This window comes from Oryctolagus cuniculus, chromosome 8 (assembly GCF_964237555.1).
Source record: "Oryctolagus cuniculus chromosome 8, mOryCun1.1, whole genome shotgun sequence".
Lineage (NCBI taxonomy): Eukaryota > Metazoa > Chordata > Mammalia > Lagomorpha > Leporidae > Oryctolagus > Oryctolagus cuniculus.
In genome coordinates this window covers 133,543,639-133,571,199 of record NC_091439.1, presented here as the reverse complement: position 1 = coordinate 133,571,199, position 27,561 = coordinate 133,543,639, and the positions used below count along the sequence as shown (strand labels likewise).

The following is a 27,561-nucleotide window of genomic DNA, read 5'->3' as shown; positions in this document are numbered from 1 at the left end:
TGATTGTGTTTTTCTTCCAAGAGATAGGTTAACTTGAAATATAATTCAGTGTTTCAAATATCATGAAAAATGTACAATTTTATCACAGAGCTTGTTACATGCAAGCTCTGTGATAATCTTTATAATTTAATCTGTATAAGTATTTCAGAGAAAACAGTGCTGTGTGAGGTTAACTCGGTATCAACTATGTTGCTTTGAATTTATTTAAAATAACTTTTTTATTTGTAAGGTTAAAATTTATTTCCATAATTCATATGATTTTTTTTTTTTGATAGAGTAGACAGAGAGGTCTTCCTTTTGCTTCCTTTTGCCGTTGGTTCACCCTCCAATGGCTGCCGCTGCCGGCGCACCGCACTGATCCGAAGCCAGGAGCCAGGTGCTTCTCCTGGTCTCCCAGGGGGTGCAGGGCACAAGCACTTGGGCCATCCTCCACTGCACTCCCTGGCCACAGCAGAGAGCTGGCCTGGAAGAGGGGCAACCAGGACAGAATCCGGCGCCCCGACCAGGACTAGAACCCGGTGTGCCGGCGCCGCAAGGTGGAGGATTAGCCTAGTGAGCCACGGCGCCGGCCCATACGATTCTAACTTGAATTTTCAGTGGTAAAACTCAGGTTGATGAGCTTTAATTTTTGTGGTTTTGTGATTGCAGTGACTACAGATAATGTTTCTTGCGTAGAGTTTTGGTTCATATTTAGTCTCAAAATAGTTATGACACTGACTTATAAAACAATTCTTACTATCTTTACTGTGATTTATCTGTTCTGATACTCAATGCTGAAGTGTTAGATAAATGAGTTGTGAAAATAGCAAATTCTTTCCCCTTAAACATTGTTGCCTAGTTCTCTCTATGCTATCTAAGTAGAAGATAAAACTAACAAGTTAAATTACCGGGAACTGGAACAGATACATAGTTGTTTTAATAAATTTTGGGAACATGATGATAAAAATCACATCACCCTTATCTGGGCCAAAATAGGCAGCGACAACTTCTCATAGTGATGCTTGTAATTTCTCCTACACAGAATGTTTTTTGGGGGTGATAACTTGGGCTACCTTTATCTAAACCCTTTTAACTCAGTAGCATATCTCGTAAGAGCCTCCGTAAGCCGAAGCTACAGAGCAGAGGAAGAGTGGCGTGCTTGGCTCTGCAGTGTGTGAGCAGCCCCAGACAGAACAGCCCACTCCGTTCAAGGACAGATGCTGCCGGGGCCCTGGCTCCCGCTCTGTATTGTCTCCTCAGAAACGCTCATTCTTAAGTCACCACTCTGCCCCTGTTGTCATGAATTCTGTGTCTTCTGTGCCCTCTCCCCATCTGCTTTAATTAGCAAATATTTGTGTTTGTAGAATGAAAGTCAAATTGGATGTCGTGCCCTCCCCATTTCTTATCCTCACGTAAGCTGCTGTATCTCCCCTGTGCTGTGTGCAGGCTCTGGGGTCACCATTCCTGCTCCTCTTGCTGTCAACCTCATGACCTTCATGTATCCACTTCGACTAGACTCTGTCACAGCTGAGCTGGGCCTCGAGTGTCCTGTGACTTTCTCCAGGAAAGTGAGGATGTGGGCGGCTTGGGTGACATTTGCTTGCCTGTTTTTCACAGAAAAGAGGTTTGTCCTCACTTGGCAGGTTCTGAGGAAGCCACAGCTTGTGTGCCTCCGGGCTGTGACACGACTGAGCTGCAGTGTGCATTTCATGGCCCGCACCAGGGGCCCACCCCTCCCTCCTGTCGCAGTATCTGGTCCTCTGAGTGCTTTTCTGTTTGTCTCCCACTGTGGGACAAGACAGAATGCAGAGACGGCACTGTGTGTGTCCATCTTTCATCTCTGTGAGTAAGTATGGGGTTCACATTAGAGCTTGTTTGTTGACCGGCTTCATCTGTCAGTCTTGCTCGCTATTTCCTGTTCAGAACTTCTGCAGTTAGCCTTTCCTCTGCCCGCTTTTCCAGCTTTTTGTTTTTAGATGTACTTAACCGAAAGGCAGAGAGGAGAGAGAGCTTTCCATCCATTTGTTCACTCTCCAGATGACCGCAACGACCAGGGCGGGGCCCTACCAACACTAGGAGCCACAACTTCTGGTTCTCCCATGTGGGTACAGGGCCCAAGGACTTCAGCCGTCTTTTGCTGCTTTCCCAGGTGCCTTATCAGGGAACTGCATTCGAAGTGAAGCAGCAGGGATTCGAATAGCGCCCCCTATGGGATGCCAGCACTGCAGCCCATGGCTTTAACCTGTTAAGCCACAGCGCCACCCCCTCACCCGAGTTTTTGCAAGACTGACAATACTTGTTTGCTCATCCTCCAGGTCAGCGCTTAAACGCTACCCCTCTATTTTACCTCTCCCTTCTTTACACTTGGTAATCTATCCCGATACTTGGTGGGGGATCGTTAGTTGAAACCCAGTGACACTGATTAACGATCTAGAAGCGTTTGCTGTGATTTGGGGGGTGGGAGAAGGCTGAAAGGTCAGAGACAAAGAGCTCATTCAAATAGCAGTGCAGAGAAAAAACACATTCCTTTCCCACCCCTGATTGCCAAGCCTGGCCTAGGGTGCTTCTGGGCAACAAACTTGGGTTAGAAAGAGAATCCATGGTCTTCTCGTAATGTGTGTTTAGCCATGAACTGTCTGAATCTCAGTAGAAAAATGCTACTCGTTTCTGTTGACAGTCTTTCCTCTAGATTACACTTGTGACTTCCTTCCTTTTCCTTTTTAAAAGCATGTCTTGAAAATCGAATATTGCATGTCCATTGGTTTCCCCTTGTAATTATTTGAGGACAAACCTACTAATTAGCCTTTCTCCATTACCAAGTATGTTCAGACCTGCTTAAAAACCTAAAGCATTATGAAAGCTTTTGTCAGGTATTTGAATGTTGCAGATAGAAATGGGCAGAAACTTCAGTCTGTTTGGGGGAAAAAAGTATAGAAACCGCAATCAGGGTTTGGATCACTTGTTTAATATACAAAGTCTTTCACAGATAATTATTCTTTGCCTCAATTTGTCTTACACACATTATTCACAAACAGATTGTTAATGAAAGAATTAGGTAAAACCGAAAGTACAAATGTCCCAAGTTTATACACGGTTAAAATAATTTTTCCTTCTTTGTTTCATCGCATTATCCAATTTCAAAATGGGCTTTCAGCAGTTGTAGAGGAAATGCTGCAGCCCAAAATAACAGTATTTCTTTCCAACTGTATTGATATGTAAAATAGCACCATTGGACTGACTGAAGAAAACAGTTTTCATGTTTCTTAAAGTGTAGGCCTCACCGAATTACATAGCAACTACCCTAACACCGAGCAAAGTTTTTAGACCTCTACAATTTTCAAAATACTTATGGCAAAGACAGGTAAACGGGCAGATGGAATCCTCCCATCTCATTCCCACGACTTAAATTTTTTGATGTCAGTGGGCCAGCGAGCTGCTTTCCAGCCAAACAACAGATGATACCGAAGGCCCAAGGTAGAACTGAGAACCACGTCTCTAGGGCTGTAATCACGTCACAACAGCTCAGAGTGTCACTGTTGGAACACTGGGAGAATCTTTATATTTCTGAATAGTTGTATCCTCAATGGATACAACTTAATTTTTCCTTAATTTGTCTCAAACTGGAATTTCATTTCTTTACAATTGGATCTTTATGCAACAAAAGTAATAGTTCTTATAAAAAAACAGCATGAATGCCTGTGGTGTTTGGTATTGATAATTCCTCAGTTATAAAAAGCCATGGTTTTTTTTAACAGGAAGGTAAGCTCATTCTTGAATCTGTTCTTCACCTGTTTATGTAATCAAAGCAAACACATCTCATTCTGCAGAGCAGTTTGTAACTGACTCAGAAAAAGACAAATCTGTTGTTTGAAAGGGCAGGTGTACCATTCCCACACTAGGTGTCAACATTGTTTTGAATGCCTGCAGTGATTTCAGATTGTGTGAACACAAAACATCCTTTCCAAGAAAGCCCTTTTTTTCCTGGCAGTGGATTTTTTGATTTTTTTTTAAATGATAGGCTTTGACTATCAAAGCTAATTGAAAGTTACAGTTTTAGAATACATGTTATGTTTTATCAACACAGCAAAGTGCTTATCTTTGTCATTCTAGAAATGTTCTCCAGGGTTAAGTGTAGCCCTTGATAAATAAGGTTTTATTTTAGCCAGTCATCTACTGTAAAATGAGCTACGCACTTACCTGTCTTGCTTAGGTTTGAACAGAATTAAAGCAGTATTTTCTATGGTAATTAAGGTGATTAATCCCTTCCCTCCTAGAGCAAGCAAAAGAACCAATATTTTCTTGTTTACTGGCGACTAGCCTTCTTCCTGGGAAATATTTATAAGCAACGTGTTGCCTGTTGCTAAACCACAGGAAAAATGGATTAGGAAAAAGTCTAGGAAAAAATAGCAAGAAAGTTAATTGCTTGAGTGTGGTGCCATGGTTAAATCATCCAAAGATGGTATTAAAAATTTGAGTCTTTAAAATGAAAATTTAAGACGTTAATACAAAGTTTAGGGGATTCACACATTTTGTACAGTGCTTTTTGTCCATTTAGTTACTCCAGTGTTTTTCCATATGCCCTTATTATTACATGCCTTTCATTTCCTGACCGAAGACCTTAACATCTGTTTTGCATATATACATGAAAACACACATGCCACACATACAAAATTGACAGTTTACCTTTTTATTTCTAGAAATTGGGACTATTGGACTCATTGTCAGCCACTGATTCATACCCACCATCTTTCTCATTGACAGGTTTTATTCCCCTTTTTGTATGATCATCTGAATAACAATCACACTGGTAGTTACAAAGTGCACCCACGCCATACCCATGCTTTGGTGCTTACGGCCATCCGTGCCTTGTCACAATAATAAATATGACCGCTAACAGAAACAAATCACCTTTTCAAGTGTAGGATATCTTTGACAAGTCATTATCTATAATTAATAGAGCTCACAAGATCATTCACACTTCAATTTACATGACTATGCAAAGAACACAATAACCGTGAAACCTAAATAACTCAATTTGTTACTTACAAGAGAAGAACTGTCAGCTTTTTAACATGGGGTCTAGGTTCTTGTTCTTCTGTCAACTTGACACCTTATATGGATTAAAGAACCCTTATTAACACAAGTGTGTACCAAAAATATTCCCTCTCAGTAGGGCTTCAGTGAAGCAAACAATTTCACAGATTGGTTGAATTCTTTCTTACCCTCTAGAGAAATAATTCTTCAAGTTAGATTTTTTTTCTCAGTGCTTCGTAAGATCATTTGTGAGAATTTGGAATAAAATGTTTTGCTGAAATATTTATTAAGTGAAGCAGAGGCTCAGTATCTAATTTTAGGGCTGTGCTATCCAAATTGAGATGTACCATAAGATACATATAGATCTTGAAGAAATGACTCTAGAACTTTTTATGTTGAAGTAACATAGTGTTAAACAAAAACAGTAGTTTCACTTTTTTAAATAATGGGGCTACTAAGAAATTAAAACTCATAATTATGACCTGCATTTGCCTTATATTTCTGTATAGCACTGCATTAGAGGGACCACATTATTTAAAATAAAGGACCTACCTGGTAGTTGATTTCAACTTCTGTGGGTATTTAACTGTTAAACCCCCAAATTACCTGAAAATCAAAGTGTTAATATCTTCAGATGTGTATTCTATCTATTTTAAAATCATGCATTTGTCAGAAATAACCAGACTTGACAACAGCCCTAAAATCATTAGCTGTCAAAAGAAATCAAAATATGCATCCTCCAACTTTGCCTCCAATGTGACTGAGGAATAATGCAGACAATTTCAGGTATAAAATGAAATGTTATTTCCAAATAGGACAGTTAACATTCCAAGGCCCTAGAAGAAAAACACATCGCAATTCAAGTCTGTATTGTTGAACTTGTCCCCTGCTACTGTGAAGAGTGTCTGTGTCCGTGTAATCCTTGACCTCTGCCTAAAAGCATTCTTGCACCAGTGGTTGGTTCTTAATTGTCTTGGAAGTCACTCTCTAGCACACTTGTCACGTTCCTTACACTTCTAGGCTCTGCTTCATGAGATCCTGATCATCGGTTATGTTTTCTCCTTTACCTTTTTGAGCAAAGAAGGAAAAATCAGTCTCTGAATAGAGGAGATAAATGGAGTGAATAATTCAGGATCAGTTCTGTCACTTGTAGTGGCTGGGGGCTAGAGAGAGATCCTGCAGTAAGAAACTCCGGGCCGGTCATTCTGTCAGACTGGTATAACTTCGGGGGGGCCGCCCTCTGCAGATGGCAGTGCGTTTGTCCCCGTTTGTGACACAGGCACTGCCACAGCGTCCTTGATGTCCGTGTTTACATTACATGAAAAGTTCTTCTCCAGCTTTTTGGCAGTGTCTGGGCAGTTCTGCACAAAGATCACCCGGTTGTAAGCCTTCAGCCTGCGCCACAACTGAACGTAGACTTTACACTGGACGTACATGAAGACGAGGCCTCCCGTGAAGCCGATGGCCACGACAACCAGTTTTGTCCAAAATGGCCATTCAAGGACACCTTTGAAATAAAAGAGAATGTTTTCACCAACTTGTCAATGGAGCTTGTTACAGGACCATCCTGCTTGCTAAGTTATATGAATAAGGAATATATTGTTCAATTCTTAAGGGTTATAACCTGGTTTGGGTTAATGCCTTTAAAATACTCTGTTAAAATGACATGAAAACATTTTCTTACCTACCTACCACCTTTTTTTTTTTTTTTTTTTTTTTTTGAACAGAGTTAGAGAAAGGTCTTCCTTTGCCGTTGGTTCACCCCCAAAATGGCTGCTACGGCCAGCACACTGCGCTGATCCGAAGGCAGGAGCCAGGTGCTTCTCCTGGTCTCCCATGGGGTGCAGGGCCCAAGCACTTGGGCCATCCTCCACTGCACTCCCAGGCCACAGCAGAGAGCTGGGCTGGAAGAGGAGCAACTGGGACTAGAACCCAGGGTGCTGGCATCACAGGTGGAAGATTAGCCTAGTGAGCCGCGGCACTGACCTCACCTGCCACTCTTAAATTGTCTCGTAGCATCAGAGAGCTACTGTAATTTTCAGATGTGATTTTATTAGACTTTGGGCATTTATTCCTTATAGTTAAGTGTTTTCACTATCTTCTCCGAAACACTTAAGGCAAAGAATGAGGATTTGAAATCCTTTAAAGGTAAAGTCACTGGAGATACTGTGGACCTGTTTATCCAGATCCCCTCTCCACCTCCTTCTAAAAGGAATGGGGTGGGGAGGAGGTGGGAGAACAAACAAAAGGGTTAGGATTTTAGTCCTTTGTTTCAGAAATCTTATACTTTGCCTGTGAGAATGATTATTTTCCTGCACATCAATATTTTCTCTTAATTACCATCACCATTAATAAAAATAATTCAAAGTGTTTATGAAAAAAAGGCTTATTTACAGATTTCTAGAAGTACAACAGTGAAAATTTGGGACATCCGTAGTACACATGAATATATACCAGACCAGCTATGTGATAAAATTTTCTGCTGTGAACAAACTTAGTAACCATGGTGGTTTTTTTGTTTGTTTGTTTTTGTTTTTTTGACAGGCAGAGTGGAGAGAGAGAGAGAGAGAAAGGTCTTCCTTTTGCTGTTGGTTCACCCTCCAATGGCCGCCACAGCTGGTGTACCACGCTGATCTGAAGTCAGGATCCAGGTACTTATCCTGGTCTCCCATGGGGTGCAGGGCCCAAGCACTTGGGCCATCCTCCACTGCACTCCCTGGCCACAGCAGAGAGCTGGCCTGGAAGAGGGGCAACCGGGACAGAATCTGGCACCCTGACCGGGACTAGAACCTGGTATGCCAGCGCCGCTAGGTGGAAGATTAGCCCATTGAGCCGCGGTGCTGGCCAACCATGGTGGCTTTTAAAATAGCTTCTTTAAGGACCTGTTCTCATTTGGCGAGTCAGACATTTTTTTGAGGTCTGACTCCCTTGAACTATGCAAGTAAACGTTTTTAAAATACTGTGGCTCCAACGTGTCCTTTGAAATATTAGAAAATATGCTCTCTGAACTTAAAAGGAACTGTGTTCCTGACATGAAAAACCTCCCGGCTGTAGATGTCTCACTAATTTCCTGTTTTGTTGACAATGATGATCTAAAATTCTTGTGCTCCTTTCAGTATTTGATTCTGAAGAATTCTGCAGTGTATTAAATAAACGCAGTAGAATTTACTGGAAGCTTTGAGTAAGAAATGTTTTCCAGTACCTAATTTGTAAGAACTTTATGGTTAAATTGCTTCACAATCATCTTGAATATATATTTATCCCAGCCAGTGGAAGTACTTGAAAATATCATTAGTCAAAGCTCACACAAAGAGAACAATACATCTGAAGAATCAAATCAACAATGTCCATCCCAAACAGAAGGCTAGGGGATTTTTTTGTAATGTTTGGAAAAAATTAAAGTAGGGACATGCTGAGGCTAGTCTTACCTAATACCAAAATCAAACCTTGTAAGATAGATGTCTTTTTACATTGACACAAAAATTCTCAAATATTAGCAAATTGATAATACATAATATACTATAACTGACTTTTAAATGTTCTGTTTTACATATCTGGAATAAGTCTTTGGTTAATTAACTCCACAGTATTCCACACAAGGGCAAATGAAAGAAGAAAACTTAGTAAGTGAGGTAAAAGGCATTTGACAGAATCCAATTTTTTTTAAGTCATCCGTGGTGAACAGAACTGTCAGCCTCTTGGCATACAGAATTACCTCAGTGAGGTGAATGCCTAGTGCTTCCTCGCTCTCGGGGGGAAAAAGTAAGCACTATGTTTACCTTTGAGAATCAAGAAGCTTTCTCCCCAAGACTGGGAACTAGCTAAGGATGGCCTTTCTTCTGTCCCCTAATCAGCATCACACACTAGTTGATGCAGTAACACAAGAACAATGAGAGGTACACAGATTGGGGAGTAAGAAACTATCTTCTACAGCAATAGCACCTGTGAACAGTCTCCGAATTTAAAAACACTGGTTTTTTAAAATAATCATAGCAAGGTTGTGGAATACAAGAATCAATATACAAACATAAGTTGCTTCCTCACTAACATTGAACAAGAGCTTAGAACTACAAATGTTACCGTTATACCAATAATAGTACCAGTAAAAATGAAAAAGCCATCACCAAGAAACCTTAGGTACAAACCCTACAAAATATATCTAAGAAGAAAACTATAAAAGTGATTTTAATTAAGTAGAAAGTAATCCACATAGACAGCTATACTCAAGGGATCAGTTCTTGAGTTTTAGCTATAGATTCAACACTATCCCAGTTAAAATTGCCTGTGTGTAGTCTTAACAGTCTGAAGTTCATGTGCAAAGTCAAATGACCAGGATAAGTCAACGCAGCACTGGAGCAGAACAGGGTCAGAGGATAGACACTGTCCCACTCCACACCTACTATAAAGCTACACAGAGCAGATGTAGTACAGTGGCTTAGGCTGCCACTTGGGTTTTCCTGCATCCTGTATCAGAGCATTGGGTTCAGTTTCTATTATGATTCAGCTTCCGTTAATGGGCCTGAGATACTGTAGATGATGACGCAAGTACTTGGGTTCCTGCCACCCATGTGAGAGACCTGGATGGAGTTCCTGGCTTTGGTCTGTTGCAGGCGTTTGGGAATGAACCAGTGAAGGGTAGGTTTTACTTGCTGTTCCTCCCTGTTTTATCCTCTTGCGTCACACTGTCTTTTAAATCCTCCAAGCCTACACACGAGACCAAGACAGTGTGGTATTGGTGAAAGAATAATAAGGATTAGTGTTTAGCTAAGCAGTAAAGGTACCAGTTAAGATGTCCAGGTGTCTGGCTCCAGGCTTCTTGCTCCAGTTTCTTTGCATGCAGACCCTGGGGGGCAGCAGGGGGATGGTTCAAGTCTTTGGGTACCTGCCATCTGTGTGGGAGACCTAGATTGACATCCTGGCTTCCAGCTTTGGCCCTGGCCTGGGTTCTGCCATTGCAGGCATGTAGGGAATAAACCAACAGATGAGAACTCTGTCTCCATCTCCCTGGGAAAGGGAGGAAGGACAGATAAGCCACACATGGAGAAAATAATTTGCAAAGCATAGATCTGACTTGTACCCAAAATGTACAAAAATGCTCAACATTTAAGGAGAAAAACTATACAATATGGGCAAAAGATTTGACTAACCCCACCAAAGGAAATATATAGAAAATAGGCATATAAAAAGATGCTCAGGGGGCTGGTGCTCTGGCATAGTAGGTTAAGCATCCACCTGCAATGCCAGTATCCCATGTGGGCATTTGTTCAAGTCCTGGCTGCTTCGCTTCTGAATCAGCTCCCTGCTGAGCCTGGGAGAGCAGAAGGCAGCCTTTGTGCCCACATAGGAGACCTGGAAGAAGCTCCTGGCTTGGGATTGGCTCAGCTCTGACTGGCCATTTGGGTACTGAACCAGTGGATCTAAGATAGCAGAATACAGAGGGAGCGTGCTGCTGTAGTCAAGGGGAAGAGAGTTAAAAAAAAAAAAGTGGAGAGAATATCTGAAGGAAGAGCTTAAAAACAGCAGAGGAAAATCCATGCAAATTAGAGGGTAACTATCTGTGTGGAGGACCCCAGTAGCCAAGAGCCTCAGCACCAGCTTTGGAGAGTGAGACGAGACCAGACTGCAACAGCCCAAGCTACTGGTTATACAGCTGTGGGAAGAGCCTGGTGTGAGTGTGACTTGGAGCCATGTGGGGACAACATTATACCTGCCATCCTGGGGGGGGGGTACATTTCTCTCTCCCCAGCCACCAGGAACGGCAGTCCTGAAACTGGCTGAGAGATAGTGGGTGCCAATTTTGACATAAGCAACAGCTGTACCAGCTTGTGTCCATACAACCAGCAGCGAGGAGACACCCCAGTCTGGAAGGGGTATTGGACAGGAGGCTGGGTACTTAGGACTGGGAGCCTGTGTGCTGGGACTGAAAACACTGTGGCTGTGTGGGAGGATGATGGGTGTGGCTGGTTATCTGGGGGCGTCACTGTGGGCAGCTCCACATGCCCAGGGCTCCCCAATTGCCTGGTGAGTCATTGCTGCTAGATGTGTGCTCACACAGAAGACTGTATGAATTATTTATGTGGCAGCATGGATGAATATTGTGCTAGGCATAGGTCTTTGAAGGATAGGAGGTCAGCATGAGACTATGCTAAGAGCTGATTAAAACCTCCCCTCTGATAGAGATTTACCACACCCAGGGAGAAGGAAGAGCGAACGGAGTGTGGGAGGGAAGGCATGGTGTGAACAACCACTATGCTCCTAAAGTTGGAATCATGAAATGTATGAAGTCTATATTCCTTAAAGGTTTCTGGGGGAAAAAATGGAGGTAAGAGGACTATCAACTCATAGGCTGTTAGTGTGAAACAATGAATGGACAGCACCTAAGAAAATGTTTATAGGTGTAAATTGCTGTGGTTGTTCTTACTGAGAGATTTCAGTGGTACTCATCTGTGGTTGAGTAAGCTGCAGATTAACAGAGCTTTTTTTTTTTTTTAATTTTTTGACAGGCAGAGTGGACAGTGAGAGAGAGACAGAGAGAAAGGTCTTCCTTTGCCGTTGGTTCACCCTCCAATGGCCGCCGCGGCCGGTGCACCGCACTGATCCGATGGCAGGAGCCAGGTGCTTCTCCTGGTCTCCCATGGGGTGCAGGGCCCAAGCACTTGGGCCATCCTCCACTGCACTCCCTGGCCACAGCAGAGAGCTGGCCTGGAAGAGGGGCAACCGGGACAGAATCTGGTGCCCTGACCGGGACTAGAACCCCGTGTGCCAGCACCGCAAGGCGGAGGATTAGCCTAGTGAGCCACGGTGCCGGCCAACAGAGCTATCATTGCTGCTTTCCATGAATACCTCTCTGACTTCACCCGACTTCAGCCCACCCCTGGATTCCAGTCAGTGAAAACCTTAATCCGGGAGCAGAGAAGCCCAATGAGTGCCAGCCAGACCACTGCACTTCCTCTGGAACCCTTTCCTATTCATTTACTTTCCAGCTATGTTGCTTCTCTGAAAATGAATTTCCCTTGGCACTGGGATAAAGTCCCCAGCCCTCTCCAAGGTAGAAACGGATGCAGGTGTCCTGTAACATCTCTCCTCTGCTTTTAAGTCAAATTGGATAAGCCAGAATATCCCAGGGGGGAATTTATAATATAGTTGAAGATCAAACACATTACCTATTTCTTCATCTTAAAAAACAAAGATCCCCAAGGTCCCTTCCAGCTTTTACAATTGATGTCTGGGAGTCTACTGCACGTGTGTGTGGCAGATCATGTGATAGGAGATACCTGGAGTCTATCTAAAAGCCTTTTCAAATCACAGAAGAGAAGTGCCCCATTGCACAGCTGTAAGAACAGTGCACATCTAGAAAATGCATCTCTGGAAAGGTGGACTATCTTTACAGGATGCCTAGGTTATGCAGAGTTATAGGATGTGTGAAGATGGGTGATGTACGGGGCTGGCTGGGATACTGAGGCAGGGCATGGCTTCCTCTTTCGTTTCTCCTATTCAGTTGGACAAAGTATTGAAAACCAGCAACAGGGCAGGGTTCAGTGCAGCAGTCATAATGCCACTTGTGAAGTTTGCGTCCCATGATGGAAGCTTGGTTTCCAGTCCCAGCCCCACGATTCCAGCTTCCTGCTAATGCACACCCCAGGAGGCAGCAGTGACAGTTCTAGCAGTAGCGTTTCTGCCCTGTATGTGGAGACCTGCTTTGAGTTTCTGGCTCCTGGCTTCAGCATGACCCAGCCCTGGGTGCTGCAGAGATTCGGGGGAATTAACCAGTAGTTGGGATCTCTCTGACCATCTTGTGTGTGTGTCTGCATTTCAAATAAACAGGTTTTTTTTTTTTTAAAGGAAAACATCAAATTTTTTAAGATATTTAACTTCTTCCTTAACTTATTTTAATGGTAATAATCACTGAGTTAAGGTGTATGGTATGTGCATTATTTATCTAAACACATTTCAATTTATCTGATGCAAGGTCAGGTTCATGAAGATTTGGAAAACCCATCACAGAAAGAATTCAGAAGATAGCTTGATTTCTCAGTTTCACAAATGAGGAAACTGGCCATCAGCGTGATTCATTATTTTATTCAGGATAACTAACCAGTGACTAGGGCAGATCAAGAACCTTGGCCTTTTGACAACTAGCTCCAGCCAGTGTTTGTTATATTTGGGTGGTTCTTATCTGTTGGAATCAGCCACAGACAGCAAAAATATTTGAGCCTCTCCTAATGCCAACTGCTCTCTGCATGATGAGGGAAGGACCTTGCCCTGCAGGACCTTAGGGGCTCCCCAGGGAATCAGTGTCACACAATCAATTTGATATGGTAGTCCCTGGTGGGGTATGCATTTTTTCTCAATGCAGCTTTTATACTGCACCTATAGTATCTTTAGTAAATTGTTGTCACCTTTTTGTTTATTTCTACCTCTCCGTATCTGTCATATGTCTATGTATCTATTTATCCATCTAAGAGGGAGAGAGAGCGAGCTCCCATCTGCCAGTTCACTCCCATGTCTCTGACAACCAGGCCTGGGCTGAGGCTGAAGCCATGACGTGGGAACTCAACCCAGGTCTCCCTCGTGAGTGGCAGGAACACAATTACTTGAGTCAACACTCCATCCTGCAGGGTGCATTTCAGTAGGAAGCTGGAGTCGGGAACCAGAGGCAAGTACTGAAGCCAGGCACTCTGACGTGGGATACGGTGTCTACTCCTTGGCCAAATGTCTGTGCCTCAGCCTCTAGTTTTGTGTTTTGTTTATAACATAAACAGTATATTGAGGCCGGCGCCGCGGCTCACTAGGCTAATCCTCCGCCTTGCGGCGCCGGCACACCAGGTTCTAGTCCCGGTCAGGGCGCCGGATTCTGTCCCGGTTGCCCCTCTTCCAGGCCAGCTCTCTGCTGTGGCCAGGGAGTGCAGTGGAGGATGGCCCAAGTGCTTGGGCCCTGCACCCCATGGGAGACCAGGAGAAGTACCTGGCTCCTGCCATCGGATCAGCGCAGTGCGCCAGCCGCAGCGCGCTGGCCGCGGCGGCCATTGGAGGGTGAATCAACGGCAAAGGAAGACCTTTCTCTCTGTCTCTCTCTCTCTCTCTGTCTCTCTCTCACTATCCACTCTGCCTGCCAAAAAAAAAAAAAAAAAAAAACAAAACAAAAACAAAAAAACAGTATATTGAAACATTATTCTAGATCATGTACAGATAAAGCTGGAGAACAATTATTGTCCAAGTTAGAGTTAGTAGCAAGGTAATTTAGGGTTAAAGTTCCAAGCAACAGTTTTTTTTTTCCCCCCATGTTACAGGAGAAAGCGGGGGAAAAGAGTAAGGTCAGAGGCTAACCGGCATCAGGCATAATCTAAAAGAACCATTTTTTATAAATATGAAGCATTATGTTTTCCTTCCAGTACTGTCATAATTGCTCAAATGGTTTTGCTGTTTTATATTCAACCTCAGTTATGTTTGAAAAAGCATGATTTGTTCCTCTTCAAAGATTTTTGAAGGTTTTCAGGATGGATTTTAAATATGTTGACTTTTATGTTCTTTTCTTCAACAACTTTAAAAGTACACTGAGGATCAGCACTCACAGTCCCCATGCCAAAGGAAGGTTAGTAATTCTGGGTGGCCGTTTGGTCTTGTGGCTAAGACATTGGGTAACAGGCTCGTGCCAGAGTGGGTGTTGTGGTGTAGCAGGTGAAGCCATGCCTCGGGATGCCCACTACCACATCAGAGTGTGGATTTGAATCGCAGCTCCTCTGCTTCTTGACAGGCAGAGTGGACAGCGAGAGAGAGAGACAGAGAGAAAGGTCTTCCTTTGCCGTTGGTTCACCCTCCAATGGCTGCTGCGGCCGGCGCTCTGCAGCCGGCGCACCGTGCCTATCCGAAGGCAGGAGCCAGGTGCTTATCCTGGTCTCCCATGGGGTGCAGGGCCCAAGCGCTTGGGCCATCCTCCACTGCACTCCCTGGCCACAGCAGAGAGCTGGCCTGGAAGAGGAGCAACCGGGACAGAATCCGGCGCCCATATGGGATGCCGGCACCACAGGCGGAGGATTAGCCAAGTGAGCCATAGCGCCGGCCCCCCACTTTGCCTTTCAAATAAATAAATAAATCTTAATTTAAAAAGATGCTTGCATCCTGTATCAGAGTGTCTGGGGTCAGTGTCTGGCCTTGTCTCCTTATGTCAGCTTCCTGCCAATGCAGACTGGGAGGTAATAGTAATGGCTCAACTAATTGAGAACCTGACCCCTCTGTGTGGGAGACCTGCATGGAGTTCCCGGCTCCTAGCTTTGGCCTGGCCTAGCCCCAGCTGATGCAGGCATTTAGGGGAGTGAACCAGTGGACGGAAACTGTCTTTCCCCTCTAATAAATAAGTAAAAAATTAAATTAAAAATAACTATTCATTCAGATGTCCACACTCCCTTCAAATGTCTACGTTGGAAAGTTAGCTTCTAAGTGCATTTTAAACATAAATACAGATGACACCTTTTACAAAAGTCACGATGGTTTCCATCTGAACTGCCTTGTGTTCTAAGAACTGTTCATTGACAAAGGGCTCTGCAGCAGTAGCCAGGACACTGCTGCTTGGTAAATAGCCCATTACTTATCGAAAAGCTCTGAACACCAGAAATAAAAATGACCACATTTCAGTTACCTTTAAGAAATGGAAGATTTATATAAATGATATATCTACTTCATATATAGGTGAAAGCCGACCCTTTACTCTCCAAGCTCTTCTACTGGGGAATCTGGAAGACCTGGGTGACAGTCCACTGGGTGACTGACCTGGAATCCTGCCCTCATCCAGAACTGGGAAACAAAGACTTAAAAAAAATCTAAAAGCCAAGTTAGGAATTACAAAAACTTGGGTACAAGGCAGGCACACTTCATCATTCCTTCAACAACACTGTGCCACTTGCTGGGTCCCAGGCACCAACCTGCTCTGGGCAGAAGGGAGACATGCAAATGAGCAATTAAAATAATGCACTAACCACAAAGTAGGGCAGAGCATCTTATCATTGCTGCAAGGTACAATCACAGAAAGGATGAATTTTTAAAAATATTTATTTGAAAGGCAAAGTTATAGATAGAGGGAGAGACAAAGATCTTCCATCTACTGGTTTGCTCCCCAGTTGGCTGCAATGGCCCAAGCTGGGCCTATCCAAAGCCAGGAGCTTCTTCTCGGTCTCCCACGTGGCTGTAGGGGCCCAAGCATTTGAGCCATCTTCTACTGCTTTCCGAGACCACAACAGAGAGCTGGATCAGAAGTGAGGCAGCCGGGACATAAAGCAGTACCCATACAGGATGCCAGTGCAGCAGGTGGAAGCTTAACGCACTATGCCACAACACCAGCCCCAGGAATGCTGAATTTTGTATCTATGAGGCTGCAATGCAGGTCTCAGGGTGTCACTCACAGGAAGTGGGACATGCGATCGCAGTGGAGCGCCGTCATGTGTTAAGTGCACGATGCGGGGGGGTGGGGGGGAGGGGACGTGGTAGGGCAATGGCTCTCAAACTTTAGCAGGCACTAGATTCACCTGCAGGCATCTTGAGCCCCAATTGCTGGGCTCCACTGTATAGGTCGAGGCAGGTGGGAGGTCAAAATTCGCAGGTCTAACAAGGGCTCTGGTGATGCTAATGTTGCTATTCCTAGAAGCACACCTTGAGATTCACTGTGTTAGGAACAACACTCATCCTAGTCCAGAAACTGAACCCGCTTCTCGGAGGACTGCAAAGGCTGAGTCGGGGCCAGGGACGCAGGGAGCTCACACATCTCAGGGTTTCCGTGTGCGCAGTGGTGGTGAACGAGGGAAGCTGGGAGCGAACATTTTCCACGGAGAGGAAGTGCAGCAAGAGTCTGGAAATCCGAGGAGCTGAAGGAAGCAAGTTCAGCCTAATTGACTGCAGTCTGGTGGGGCAGCAGAATCCCACCGTGCAGAGCCAGGGGTCCACATTCTACATTAAGAGTAGCGGCCAAGTAGAGAGAGGAACGGCAGCAGATTCATGTTTTTGCAAATTTGCTGTGATCACATTAGCATCAGCTGAAGGGAGGCGAGGCTGGAGAAAGTCTAATTAAGAAACTGTTGTAGTTGTCAAATGAAAACATACGACAAGTGCAGGCATTTGTCCTGGTGCTTAAGACGCTGCCTGGGATGCTGGCATCCCCTATCAGAGTGCCTGGGTTTGGGTCTTGGCCCCACTCATGATTCCAGCTTCCTGCTAATGCTCCCTCAGGCAGCAGAAGATGGCTCAAGTGCTTGGGTCCCTGCCACCCGTATGGGAGACCTAGACTGAGTTTATGGTTCCTGGGCTTGGCCTGGCCCAGACCTCCCTGGCTGTTGCAGTCATTTGGGGAGTGAACCAGAGGAAAGGAACTCTCTCTGTCTCTGTGCCTCTCAAATATCGTGAAAATAAAGTTTAAAAAAACAATCTAAAAATAAATATTCATTTCTGGACTGATACATAATGCAACCACAAACAATAGCTTGATACAAATGCTACAGTATAATAACTGAGTGAATGTTAAATAAGAGCAAAAAAACAGACACAGAAACCCAACCCTCCTTTTTTTCCCCCAGCATTTGGACCTGGTGCTGTCGCTGTCTCAGGAAACTACACAGATTCTGCAGCTCCGTCTCCTCTCTTCCTCCTGCCACCCCTCGCTTCCTCTCCGCAAGCTAAACCTCACGCAGGTGAGCCCCGTCGGGCTTCGGGAAGGCTCCTAGCCAGCACACGCAGGTGCACATCGCTGCCCCCAAGCGGGCAGCTGTGGGAATGCAACATGCTCCCTCGCATTTTGATGCATCCAGGCGAAAAAGCACAGAGGAATAAACCTCCCTCTTCTACAATTTTTCCTCCTTCTTTTCTCCTCTAATTTATCATTGTTTCAGTTTCTTCTTTTTGTAGGGGGCCACATGTTAATTTCGTAACGCTACAAACTTACCATGTTACCGACCTGAGCCATTTCTCAGTTCAACTCATTAGTGACTTAACATTGTTTCTAGAGAGATGGGCGGGCTATTTCTCCTGGTGCGCCAGCTGTGATTCAGGCTGGATACTACACAAAGGCTCAGAGGGCCCAACGAGGAAGAACTGGGACCTTCAGAAGTGAAAATACACACTGTTCGATAGCCATGTGTTTCCTATTTCCGCCTCTGTTCAAACTGACCTGTCCATTTTATTTTATTTTAAATGTTTACTTATTTTGAAAGTCAGAAATAGAGGGAAGAGAGAGAGAGAGAGAACTTCTATCTGTTAGTTCACTCCCCAGATGGATGCGAGGGCCAGCGCTGGGCCAGGCTGAAGCCAGAAGCCTCATCCAGTCTCCAACGTGGCTGGCAGGGGCCCAAACAGTTGAGCCATCTTTTGCTGCTTTTCCCAAGCCATTAGCAGGGAGCTGGATTGGAAGTGGAGTAGCCAGGATTCGAACCAGCGTCCATATGGGATGCTGGCGTCAGAAGTGACAGCTTCACCTGCTACACCACAACAGCTTTTTATTTTTTGACATACAGAGTGGACAGTGAGAGAGAGACAGAGAGAAAGGTCTTCCTTTGCCATTGGTTCACCCTCCAATGGCTGCCGTGGCCGGCGCGCTGCAGCTGGCACACCACGCTGATCCGATGGCAGGAGCCAGGTGCTTCTCCTGGTCTCCCATGGGGTGCAGGGCCCAAGCATTTGGACCATCCTCCACTGCACTCCCTGGCCACAGCAGAGAGCTGGCCTGGAAGAGGGGCAACCGGGACAGAATCCGGCGCCCCGACCGGGACTAGAACCCGGTGTACCAGCACTGCAAGGCGGAGGATTAGCCTAGTGAGCCGTGGCGCCGGTCCCCTCATCCATTTTAAAAGTTAAGAATAAGCCTGAAGATTTTGAAACATCTTTCTTCACAGACTTGGCACCGCCCTTCACGATCAAGCCTGGCCTGGCTGAAATGTCAACCTGGGAGCAGACGTGTCCTATCAAATCACAGGGCACTCACTGCGCTACGAGGGTTCTTCACAAAGCTCATGAGATGCATGTAATGAAGAAACTATACATGGATTGCAGTAAATTTTTTGCACTAAAATAAACTTGTATTTTCATTCCATTTCCTGCGAACTTCTTGGAAGCACCCTGGTATAATACGTCTTTGCTAGAGTGCCATCTTGTTCGCACTTTAAAAGAAGGTATGAGTAGGATAAATTCAGTAACATGAAAAACCTGTCCACACAAGGCAGGGGAGAAAAGCCTCGGGGGCTGTAGACTTTTGGTATGTTTCTCCTCACTAAGCTCTCCATGAACTCAACACGTCTCCTCGCTCAGTTTGGGACCCCGTAGTTTATGCCTCCAACTGCCAGGCTGCTGCCAGCGTGGCACACGTGGAAACCTACACTGAGAAAGGGCTTCCCCGTCCACCTCTGGGCAGCCTCATTAGAACCCAAGCGAGAGAAAAGAAGAAACGTGCGCTCTTACCATTGTCATTGCCTTGTTTGATTTCCTCCGCCGTGCGGTCTATGAGCACATACAAGGACCACACCACACAGGTGATGGCGATGACGTGGAACGTCACAGAGCAGAATATTTTCCTCCTCTCACTCGTGGTCATCTGCAGTTTCTCCCACTGCAACCAGAACGGAGTCACATTCAAAACCGAGTTTCTGTAGGCAATACCACGCTCCACGGTCCCCCCAACACAGATCCTCAACAGAGGCAGCAACATGAAACCCTGGTAGCAGCATTACGACACGTAGGTTAAGCGGCTGCTTGTACCTCCAGCATCCCGTCCCGGAGCGCTGGCTTGAGTCCGGCTGCTCTTCCTCCGAACCAGCTCCCTGCCACTGTGCCTGCGAAGGCAGCCGACGAGAGCACAAATGCGTGGGTCCCTGTCACCTATGTGGGAGACCTGGATGGAGTTCCTGACTCCTGGCTTCAGCCTGGCCCAGCCCCAGCCATTGCAGCTACTTGGGGGAGTGAACCTGCTGATGGAAGATCTCTCTTTACGTCTCCTCCTCGCTCTTTGTCACTTTGTCTTTCAAATAAATAAACAAATCTTAAAAAAAAAATCTTTTCAATTTCGGATGATACTCTAATATTCAAGGAAATCTTCATGTTCGGAGACAAACAAAATCTTAACCTACAGAATTGTATACAATTTAAATAGATAATAAATGAAAACAAAGATAATTTCCTGTTCGCCAAATGAATTAAATAGTTTCCTCATCTGTAACACGAAGGAGAAAGTTTTAATATTGTATAATTTTCAGAAAACATTCCCTTTAGGTTTCTGCCTATTGCTTCTTCTTTATTTATTTATTTATTTTTGCCAGGCAGAGTGGAGAGTGAGAGAGAGAGAGACAGAGAGAAAGGTCTTCCTTTGCCGTTGGTTCACCCTCCAATGGCTGCCGCAGCTGGCGCTCTGCGGCCGGTGCACCGCGCTGATCCGATGGCAAGAGCCAGGTGCTTCTCCTGGTCTCCCATGGGGTGCAGGGCCCAAGCACTTGGGCCATCCTCCACTGCACTCCCGGGCCACAGCAGAGAGTTGGCCTGGAAGAGGGGCAACCGGGACAGAATCCGGCGCCCCTACCGGGACTAGAACCTGGTGTGCCAGTGCCGCAAGGCGGAGGATTAGCCTAGTGAGCCGTGGCAACGGCTCCCTATTGCTTCTTTGTGGTACTAGTTTGTAAGTACTTAGAAGGAACACTGTCTTCTAGGATTATTACAAAACATACACAGTGTTGCAGTTTTGAATGTATATTTTTGTTGTTGTTGTTGAGGAGAGAGAGAGAGAGAGCCCATCTGCTGAGTCACTCCCCAAATCATATCAGTAGCCATGCTAGACCAGGCTAAAGCTGGAGCCAAGAACCTAGTCCGAGTCTCCCACGTGGGTGCGAGGGACACTCAGTTACTTGAGCCATCACCTGCTTCCTAGGGTGAGCTTCAGCAGGAAGCTGGAATCTGCAGTGGAGCCAGGATCAGACTTCCATGTGGGAAGTGCGTGGCTTAACAGCCAGGCAAACACCTGCCTCACCTCTTTTTTTATTACCAGACTAAGTCTGCAAGGTTTGGTACTGAGCCAGCTAGCGGCTGTCGCTTCAGCCTGTTGGGTAGAGGAGGACACTGACCACTTTCCACCAGTGAGAAGTCAGTGGATACCTACTGGGACATCAAGTCTGTGCCTGCACGATACAGACATTGTCCTTTTATCCTTTCCTTCATTTCTTGTTCTTTGCTACCTGGAATCCGTATGGGCATAGTGTTAGCCATCATCGTTCAATCTCAAGGCATAATTTTAAAATTTTTTTATTATTTATTTATTTGACAGGTAGATTTACAGACAGTGAGAGAGAGAGACAGAGAGAAAGGTCTTCCTTCTGTTGGTGCACTCCCCAAATGGCCACAACAGCTGGAGCTATGCCGATCCAAAGCCAGGAGCCAGGTGCCTCTTCCTGGTCTCCCACGTGGGTGCAGGGCCCAAGCACTTGGGCCATCCTCTACTGCACTCCCGGGCCACAGCAGAGAGCTGGACAGGAAGAAGAGCGACTGGGACTAGAACCCGGCACCCATATGGGATGCCAGTGCCGCACCATGGCGCCAGCCCCAACCTCAAGGAATAATTTTTAGAATGGGAGACTCCAAACCAGCCAGCAACAGCTCAACTTTGAGAGTCCTGCAACATGCAAGGAAAATAAAAGTCTGTCTCACGAAGCCATGATTTCCTAGGTTGCTGTCAAATAAGATTCTTGAAAGAGAATTGGCGACTGACTGAACACCAAGAGGGAAACCTGTTGGAGTGAGGTGGACACTATGGGAAATGGTGGCTTGATCAGCATAGCCCTGACTGTTAATGAACAACTAAATACATTATACCTCTTAGTAGTTTTGTTATCTGTTCTACTTAATATGACTGGTTTAGATCTGTAATTGATGCACAGTTATTCTTAAGTGTTGAAAATTAACTGAAATGTGATCCCTGTTGAGAATTGGATACTTTCTAACCCCTCTTCAGTGTGAGGGCTCAAATCCTGCAGCACAGTACTTGAAGTCTGATTTCGACGTTCCAGAAAGCGTTTTAGGCACTATTGAAAACCATATTTATTTACAAACATCATCCATTCTTCTCTTCTTATTGGCTGATCATTATGTATTTTTCCTTATGGGGGTCTGTTAGAGCTCATTTAAAAAGTTATACTTTGCCGGCGCCCTGGCTCACTAGGCTAATCCTCCACCTGCAGTGCCAGCACCCCGGGTTCTAGTCCCTGTTGGGGCTTTGGATTCTGTCCCAGTGGCTCCTCTTCCAGGCCAGCTCTCTGCTGTGGCCCAGGAAGGCAGTGGAGGATGGCCCAAGTGCTTGGGCCCTGCACCCGCATGGGAGACCAGGAGAAGCACCTGCCTCCTGGCTTCGGATCGGTGCAGCGCTCTGGCCGTAGCAGCCATTTGGGGGGTGAACCAACAGAAGGAAGACCTTTCTCCCTGTCTCTCTCTCTCACTGTCTAACTCTGCCTGTCAAAAAAAATTTTATACTTCAGTTTGTCTTTTTTTCATCAAAATGTATTTTATATGCTATTCCGAGTACAGTAATGGATAAATCTTAGTCATGTGGCTAAGGAATAAAGAGTTGCTTCAATTTGGGCTCTATTTTGAGTTCACCAATATTGAATCGATAAGATTTTAGTGTCACTTTGGCTTTTATGAAGACTTCACACCACATCTATAAGAGACAGAGTTTTAAAATCATGTTTGGGTGTTGGTTTATTATAACATTAATCTGAATAACCCCAATGATCACAGAATAATTGCCATTTGTCAATAGCATTTTTTGACTTAATAAATGGCCCTTGAGTTACCTTGAGATTCAATATGGCCAAAAGCAAGTGTCCCTAATGGACTAGAACACCTTAAGTCACAAACTATTCCTACCCAATCAGCCCTCTATTGTAAAACTGGCTTGAAATCACCCTTAAAAACTGGGGCTTCTTTTATGTTAGGAGAACCATGTGATGGATTGGCTGGAACACATTATTCAACAATAATGAGCCTCAAAGGAAGAACCTTTAGTGGAATTGGCAGGGGGCGCACTAAGCAGGTTGTAGAGACGTCTTGGGCAACAGAAGTTGCGACGCTGTCAGCTGAAATCCCTGTAACACTCTGAGGAGAGGTGAAGTGCATGGGCCCTGCAAGCCTTACTCTGATTTCACTACCGTGCCCAAGGGGATGCGATGCCACAGTGCCCTCTTCCTAGTGGCTTGCTTACTGCAGCTGGCATTCAATACTTAGCACCAGCTGGAATCTTTTCCTTTTAATAAACCGTTCATTCATGTTGTCTTGTCAGGTTCATATGCAGAATTTTAATATATTTCGCAAGCCGTCACTATGAAGAATGGAGGGAAAGGGTGAAGATGGAAACTATTTTAACACCACTGTCATGGAAGTGCTTTAATCTAACAGTTGTGATGTTGAAATTCAGTAGCTCTTCAAAAAAAAAGAGCTTGTCCTAGTAAAGTGATAAACTGTGAAAAGGATACTTTGAAAGTTTGTGGAAAATGGGGATAGGCACTGTGGTGCGATGGTTCAACTGCTGCTTGAGATGCCTACATCCCATATCGGGGTGCTGGGCTGGGTCCTGGCTCCCCGGCTGATTCTGGGAGGCAGCGGATGGTGGCTTAAGTACTTGGGTCCCTGTTACTCCTGTAGGAGACCTGGATTGAGTTTTGGGCTTTTGGCTTTGGCTTGGCCCAGCCCTACAAGTTGTGGGGGATCTGAGAAGTAAAGCAGCAGGTGGAAGTCTTCCACCTGACCCTGCCTTTCAAATTCAAAGAGAAGTTTTGGAAAAGTAAAATAAAATATAACTATAAAAATTTTGAAATGCAGTCCTAGTTTTTTCGTAACATGTTTCCCGCAAACTTTTTGAAGAGCTTCCGCTCACACGACCACTGTGACACTGCTGGAGGGGCTTGGTAAGAGAAGACTCTTTGGATTCTGAAACTGTGGTCCCTTAAGCACCATCAGCCGTGTCAACACGACCAGAGCCTTTGTTAGAGGATGAGATTCTTGAGATGGACTCTTGCGATGACCTACGCTGGCATTCTCCACAGGGGACAGAGCAGATGCAAACCTGGCCTCATCTTTGGCCAAGCACTGCCTTCACCAGTGAGCAGCCGGACATCTGCACGGCGAGTGGGCACTGCCTTCCTGCCCTAGGTCACTGCAGCTGAGACAAGTGTAAGGGCACTCCTGTCTCTCCGTAGCGCCACCAGGAAGGTGCAGGAGGCAGCCACTCGTCTCCTTCCCCCAGCCTCACGCCTCCACACTGCCAGTTCTCGCCTCTGCCTTCCGTTAGGCTTCAAGTTCTCTGCTATTCCTTGAAACCGGATTGGGGGGGGGGGGGGGGTCAGCCAAGCTTTCACAAAATCTTAGCTCCTCCTCAGTGGATGGGTTTGGTTCCTTCTTCAGGCATTGCCATCCCAAGCCTTTGCTACCTTTTATTGTCCCTGCCCTGGATTCCTTGCTGAAATCTCTTTAGCTGAATGGAACTTTTATTATCCGCTCACAGACACTCCCACGGCTGGGTTGTTTTCAGCGATTTCTGAGTTGAAGTATAAATTGCTGCAAACATAGATTCTAAAGAAATTTTCCATTTGCTCCAGGTAAATCAAACTGGGCAACATATTGTCAGGTTTTCTGATTTGAACTACTTGCATTTGTATTCTGTCCTAAAATCCAAATTCACAAATACTGTGTAATGAACAAGTTTTTAGAATCTGCACCAGCGAAGAACAAGTTTACTTGCACATCAAAATACATGAGGGTGGGGCTACTTTAACAAAGCTGCTTCCTCTTTTTCCTTGATACAGGAAACACAATTTTCCCCAACAGACACCCCGCCCACCCTTCCACCCCCCCCACCCCCGCCCAGAATTATCAGCAAATCTATACAAGGACAGGGCAAACAATTTCCACCAGGTGGCGCAAGGTCCAAACACTAGGATCGTTTGGCAGGCTGTTGGCTGTTAATTCACCAATACGGCATAAATGTAAATCCATATTTTAGCTGTCTTAAACTTCTCTGACCCTGCTTGTAATATTATGGTGGGCTTCTGTCCCATGTGAGTGAAATAATACTTGGGACACAGAAATTTAAAATAAATTACGTCATCTACACCCCTTGATGGGATAGGTTGTGCTAGGTGATACTACCGAAACTTTCAAGAATTCTGGGCCTGCCTTACTGGGGAAGCTCCAAGAGCACCCATCTGTAGGGGACAGTGTGTCTGAAAGAATGTTGCCTGGCTTCTACCTGGGCACTTACACCTACAGTATGTTGGGTACCACACCCAACTTAGCCAATCAGAGGCTTTGGTGGCAGGCTCTGTGGCCTGCATTTTAACAAATCCCTGGGTGATTCTGATGCAGGCTAATGTTTGAGAACCTCCTGCCTAATCGCTGACACTTGGAACGATGTAGTGACCTGGGTGGAAGTAGGACTTATGGCAGAGCTTTGTGGCGCAGTGGGCTAAGAGATGGCTTGTGATCCTAGCATCCCACATTGGCATGCCGGTTCAAGTTCTGGCTGCTCTGCTTCCCAACCAGCTCCCTGCTAATGCATCTGGGAAGGCAGCAGATGAGGGCTTGAGTGTTGCCACTCACGTGGGAGACCTGGAGCTGGATGGAGTTCTTGGATCCTGGCTTTGACCTGTCCTGTTTTTAGCTGTTGCAGCCATTTGGGGAGTGCTTGGGCCCCTCCACCCACGTGGGAGACCTGGAAAAAGCTCCTGGCTTCAGATCGGCTCAGCTCCAGCCATTGTGGCCATTTGGGGAGAGAACCAGTAGGTGGAAGATCTTTTTCTCTGTCTCTCTCCTCTTTCTGTCTGTAATTCTGCCTTTCAAATAAATAAATCAATCTTAAAAAATTGAAGCAGGGTTGTCATTCCCTGTAAGGAATTAATCTGTAGTCCAGTCTAGTTTGGTTATTTGACTGTGATACAAATATTTCAGATTGAGTGAAAAAAAATCACAGTATCAGTTACTTTATAAGAAATAAAATAAAGTGATTTTGAATTAGCTCATCAATAACAAAACAGACTTCTATTTCACTTTTCATATTAGTGTTTAGGCAACAGAAAAGCATATTAAAATATGTTGCATTAGTGACAACTTCAAATGAGAGCCATCTTCCAAAAGTTCGTGGAATCACATTATCTGTTAATTTCATTTTTTCCACAAACCTTTAAGGACTCTCGTACTTTGACACAAAACCAAACAACAGACTAGCATCATTTATGAAAACTCTTTTCTTATTATTTTATTTTTATTTGAGAGGCAGAGTTACAGAGAGAGAAGGAGAGAGAGAGAGAGAGAGAGAGAGAGAGAGAGAGAGAGAATCTTCCATTCGCTGGCTCACTCCCCAAATGGCTGCAATGGCCAGAGCTGGGCTGATCTGAAGAAAGGAACTAGGAGCTTTCTCTGGGTCTCCCACATGGGTGCAGGGTCCCAAGCACTTGGGTCATCCTCTGCTGCCTTCCCAGGCACACCAGCAGGGAGCTGGATCCGAAGTGGACCAGCCAGGAATAGAACGGGCACCCACATGGGACACCAGCATTGCAGGTGGTGACTTAACCTGCTCTGCCACAGCACTGGCCTCTATGACAACTCCTGAGCCTGCATCCTCAAGTTGGTAGATAGCTCTATGGTATGCAATCCCCTCTTAAAAAGGTATTTAAGAACAGTAGAGGAAAAACCTGACCTCTTCAGAACTTAAGTGAAATTTGCTACACACCTGAGGACAGGTAGGACACGGAAAGCCACATTCAGTGTAGATGGCGGGCAGTTGGTTAAATTCCCTGATTAGTTATGATGTTCACTGCTGGACATGATGCAGAACATGTACACGGCACGTGTGAGTCATGACCCCCAACAGATTGCATGCAACATAGTCATGGGCTCCCTGGAATCCCTGAGTTGAGACCTCACATGCTATATCCATACCCGCTCTGTGAGTCTACTGTAGTTTCCTAGACAAGACTTTCCCCGAGTTCTCACCCACTTTGCATCAAGGTACAGCGGTTATTTGGCATCTTGTGCACAGCCCAAAGTGATGGGACATTATATATCCCCGGTTGATTGCAACCCCTCTATTTCTCTTGATAACAAACAGAAGGAAACAGCCTCGGATTGTGGCAGGGCTTCTGATCCACATCCAGAGACGGCAAGAGTTAACCGGTGGAGAATGAGACACCCTCCCAGGTGAACCGGGATGTCTTCAGTGGAAATAGACACATCAGACCAATGACTGCCACCTTGGGACACTTTGGACACACGTTGACCTGCAGTTGGGGGAAGTAGTTGTTGATACCTCGTGTATCTGCCTGTTTTCTGTTGCTATAACAAAATGCCCGTGGTTGGGTACTTTATAAGGGAAAGAGCTTCGTGTAGCTCATACTTTTGTAGGCAGAAATTTTAAGAGTGGGCAGCCCCAGCTGTTCAGACTCTGCCAAGGGTCCCATTGGCTGGGCCACAACATGGTGGATGGAATCCCAGTTCGAGTATATGAGAGAGGGAGCAGTCACAGAACAAGACACAAAGTGAAGGCAG

At 45.3% G+C, this 27,561-nt stretch overlaps 1 protein-coding gene across 13 annotated transcripts in view; it reads right to left on the bottom strand.

The window, feature by feature from the left end:
- Nucleotides 1-4,650: 4,650 nt before the first annotated feature.
- MARCHF1 (membrane associated ring-CH-type finger 1) overlaps nucleotides 4,651-27,561 on the bottom strand; it is a 1,003,118-nt gene continuing 980,207 nt past the window's right edge. For all 13 annotated transcript variants that reach the window (XM_070047277.1, XM_051831701.2, XM_051831697.2 and 10 more), the window contains 2 exons: nucleotides 19,447-19,594; nucleotides 4,651-6,520 (listed from right to left, as the gene is read on the bottom strand). In XM_070047277.1, the coding sequence (XP_069903378.1) occupies nucleotides 6,222-6,520; nucleotides 19,447-19,594 (447 nt within the window). In that variant the 3' untranslated portion in view covers nucleotides 4,651-6,221. The remainder of the gene's footprint in view (nucleotides 6,521-19,446; nucleotides 19,595-27,561) is intronic.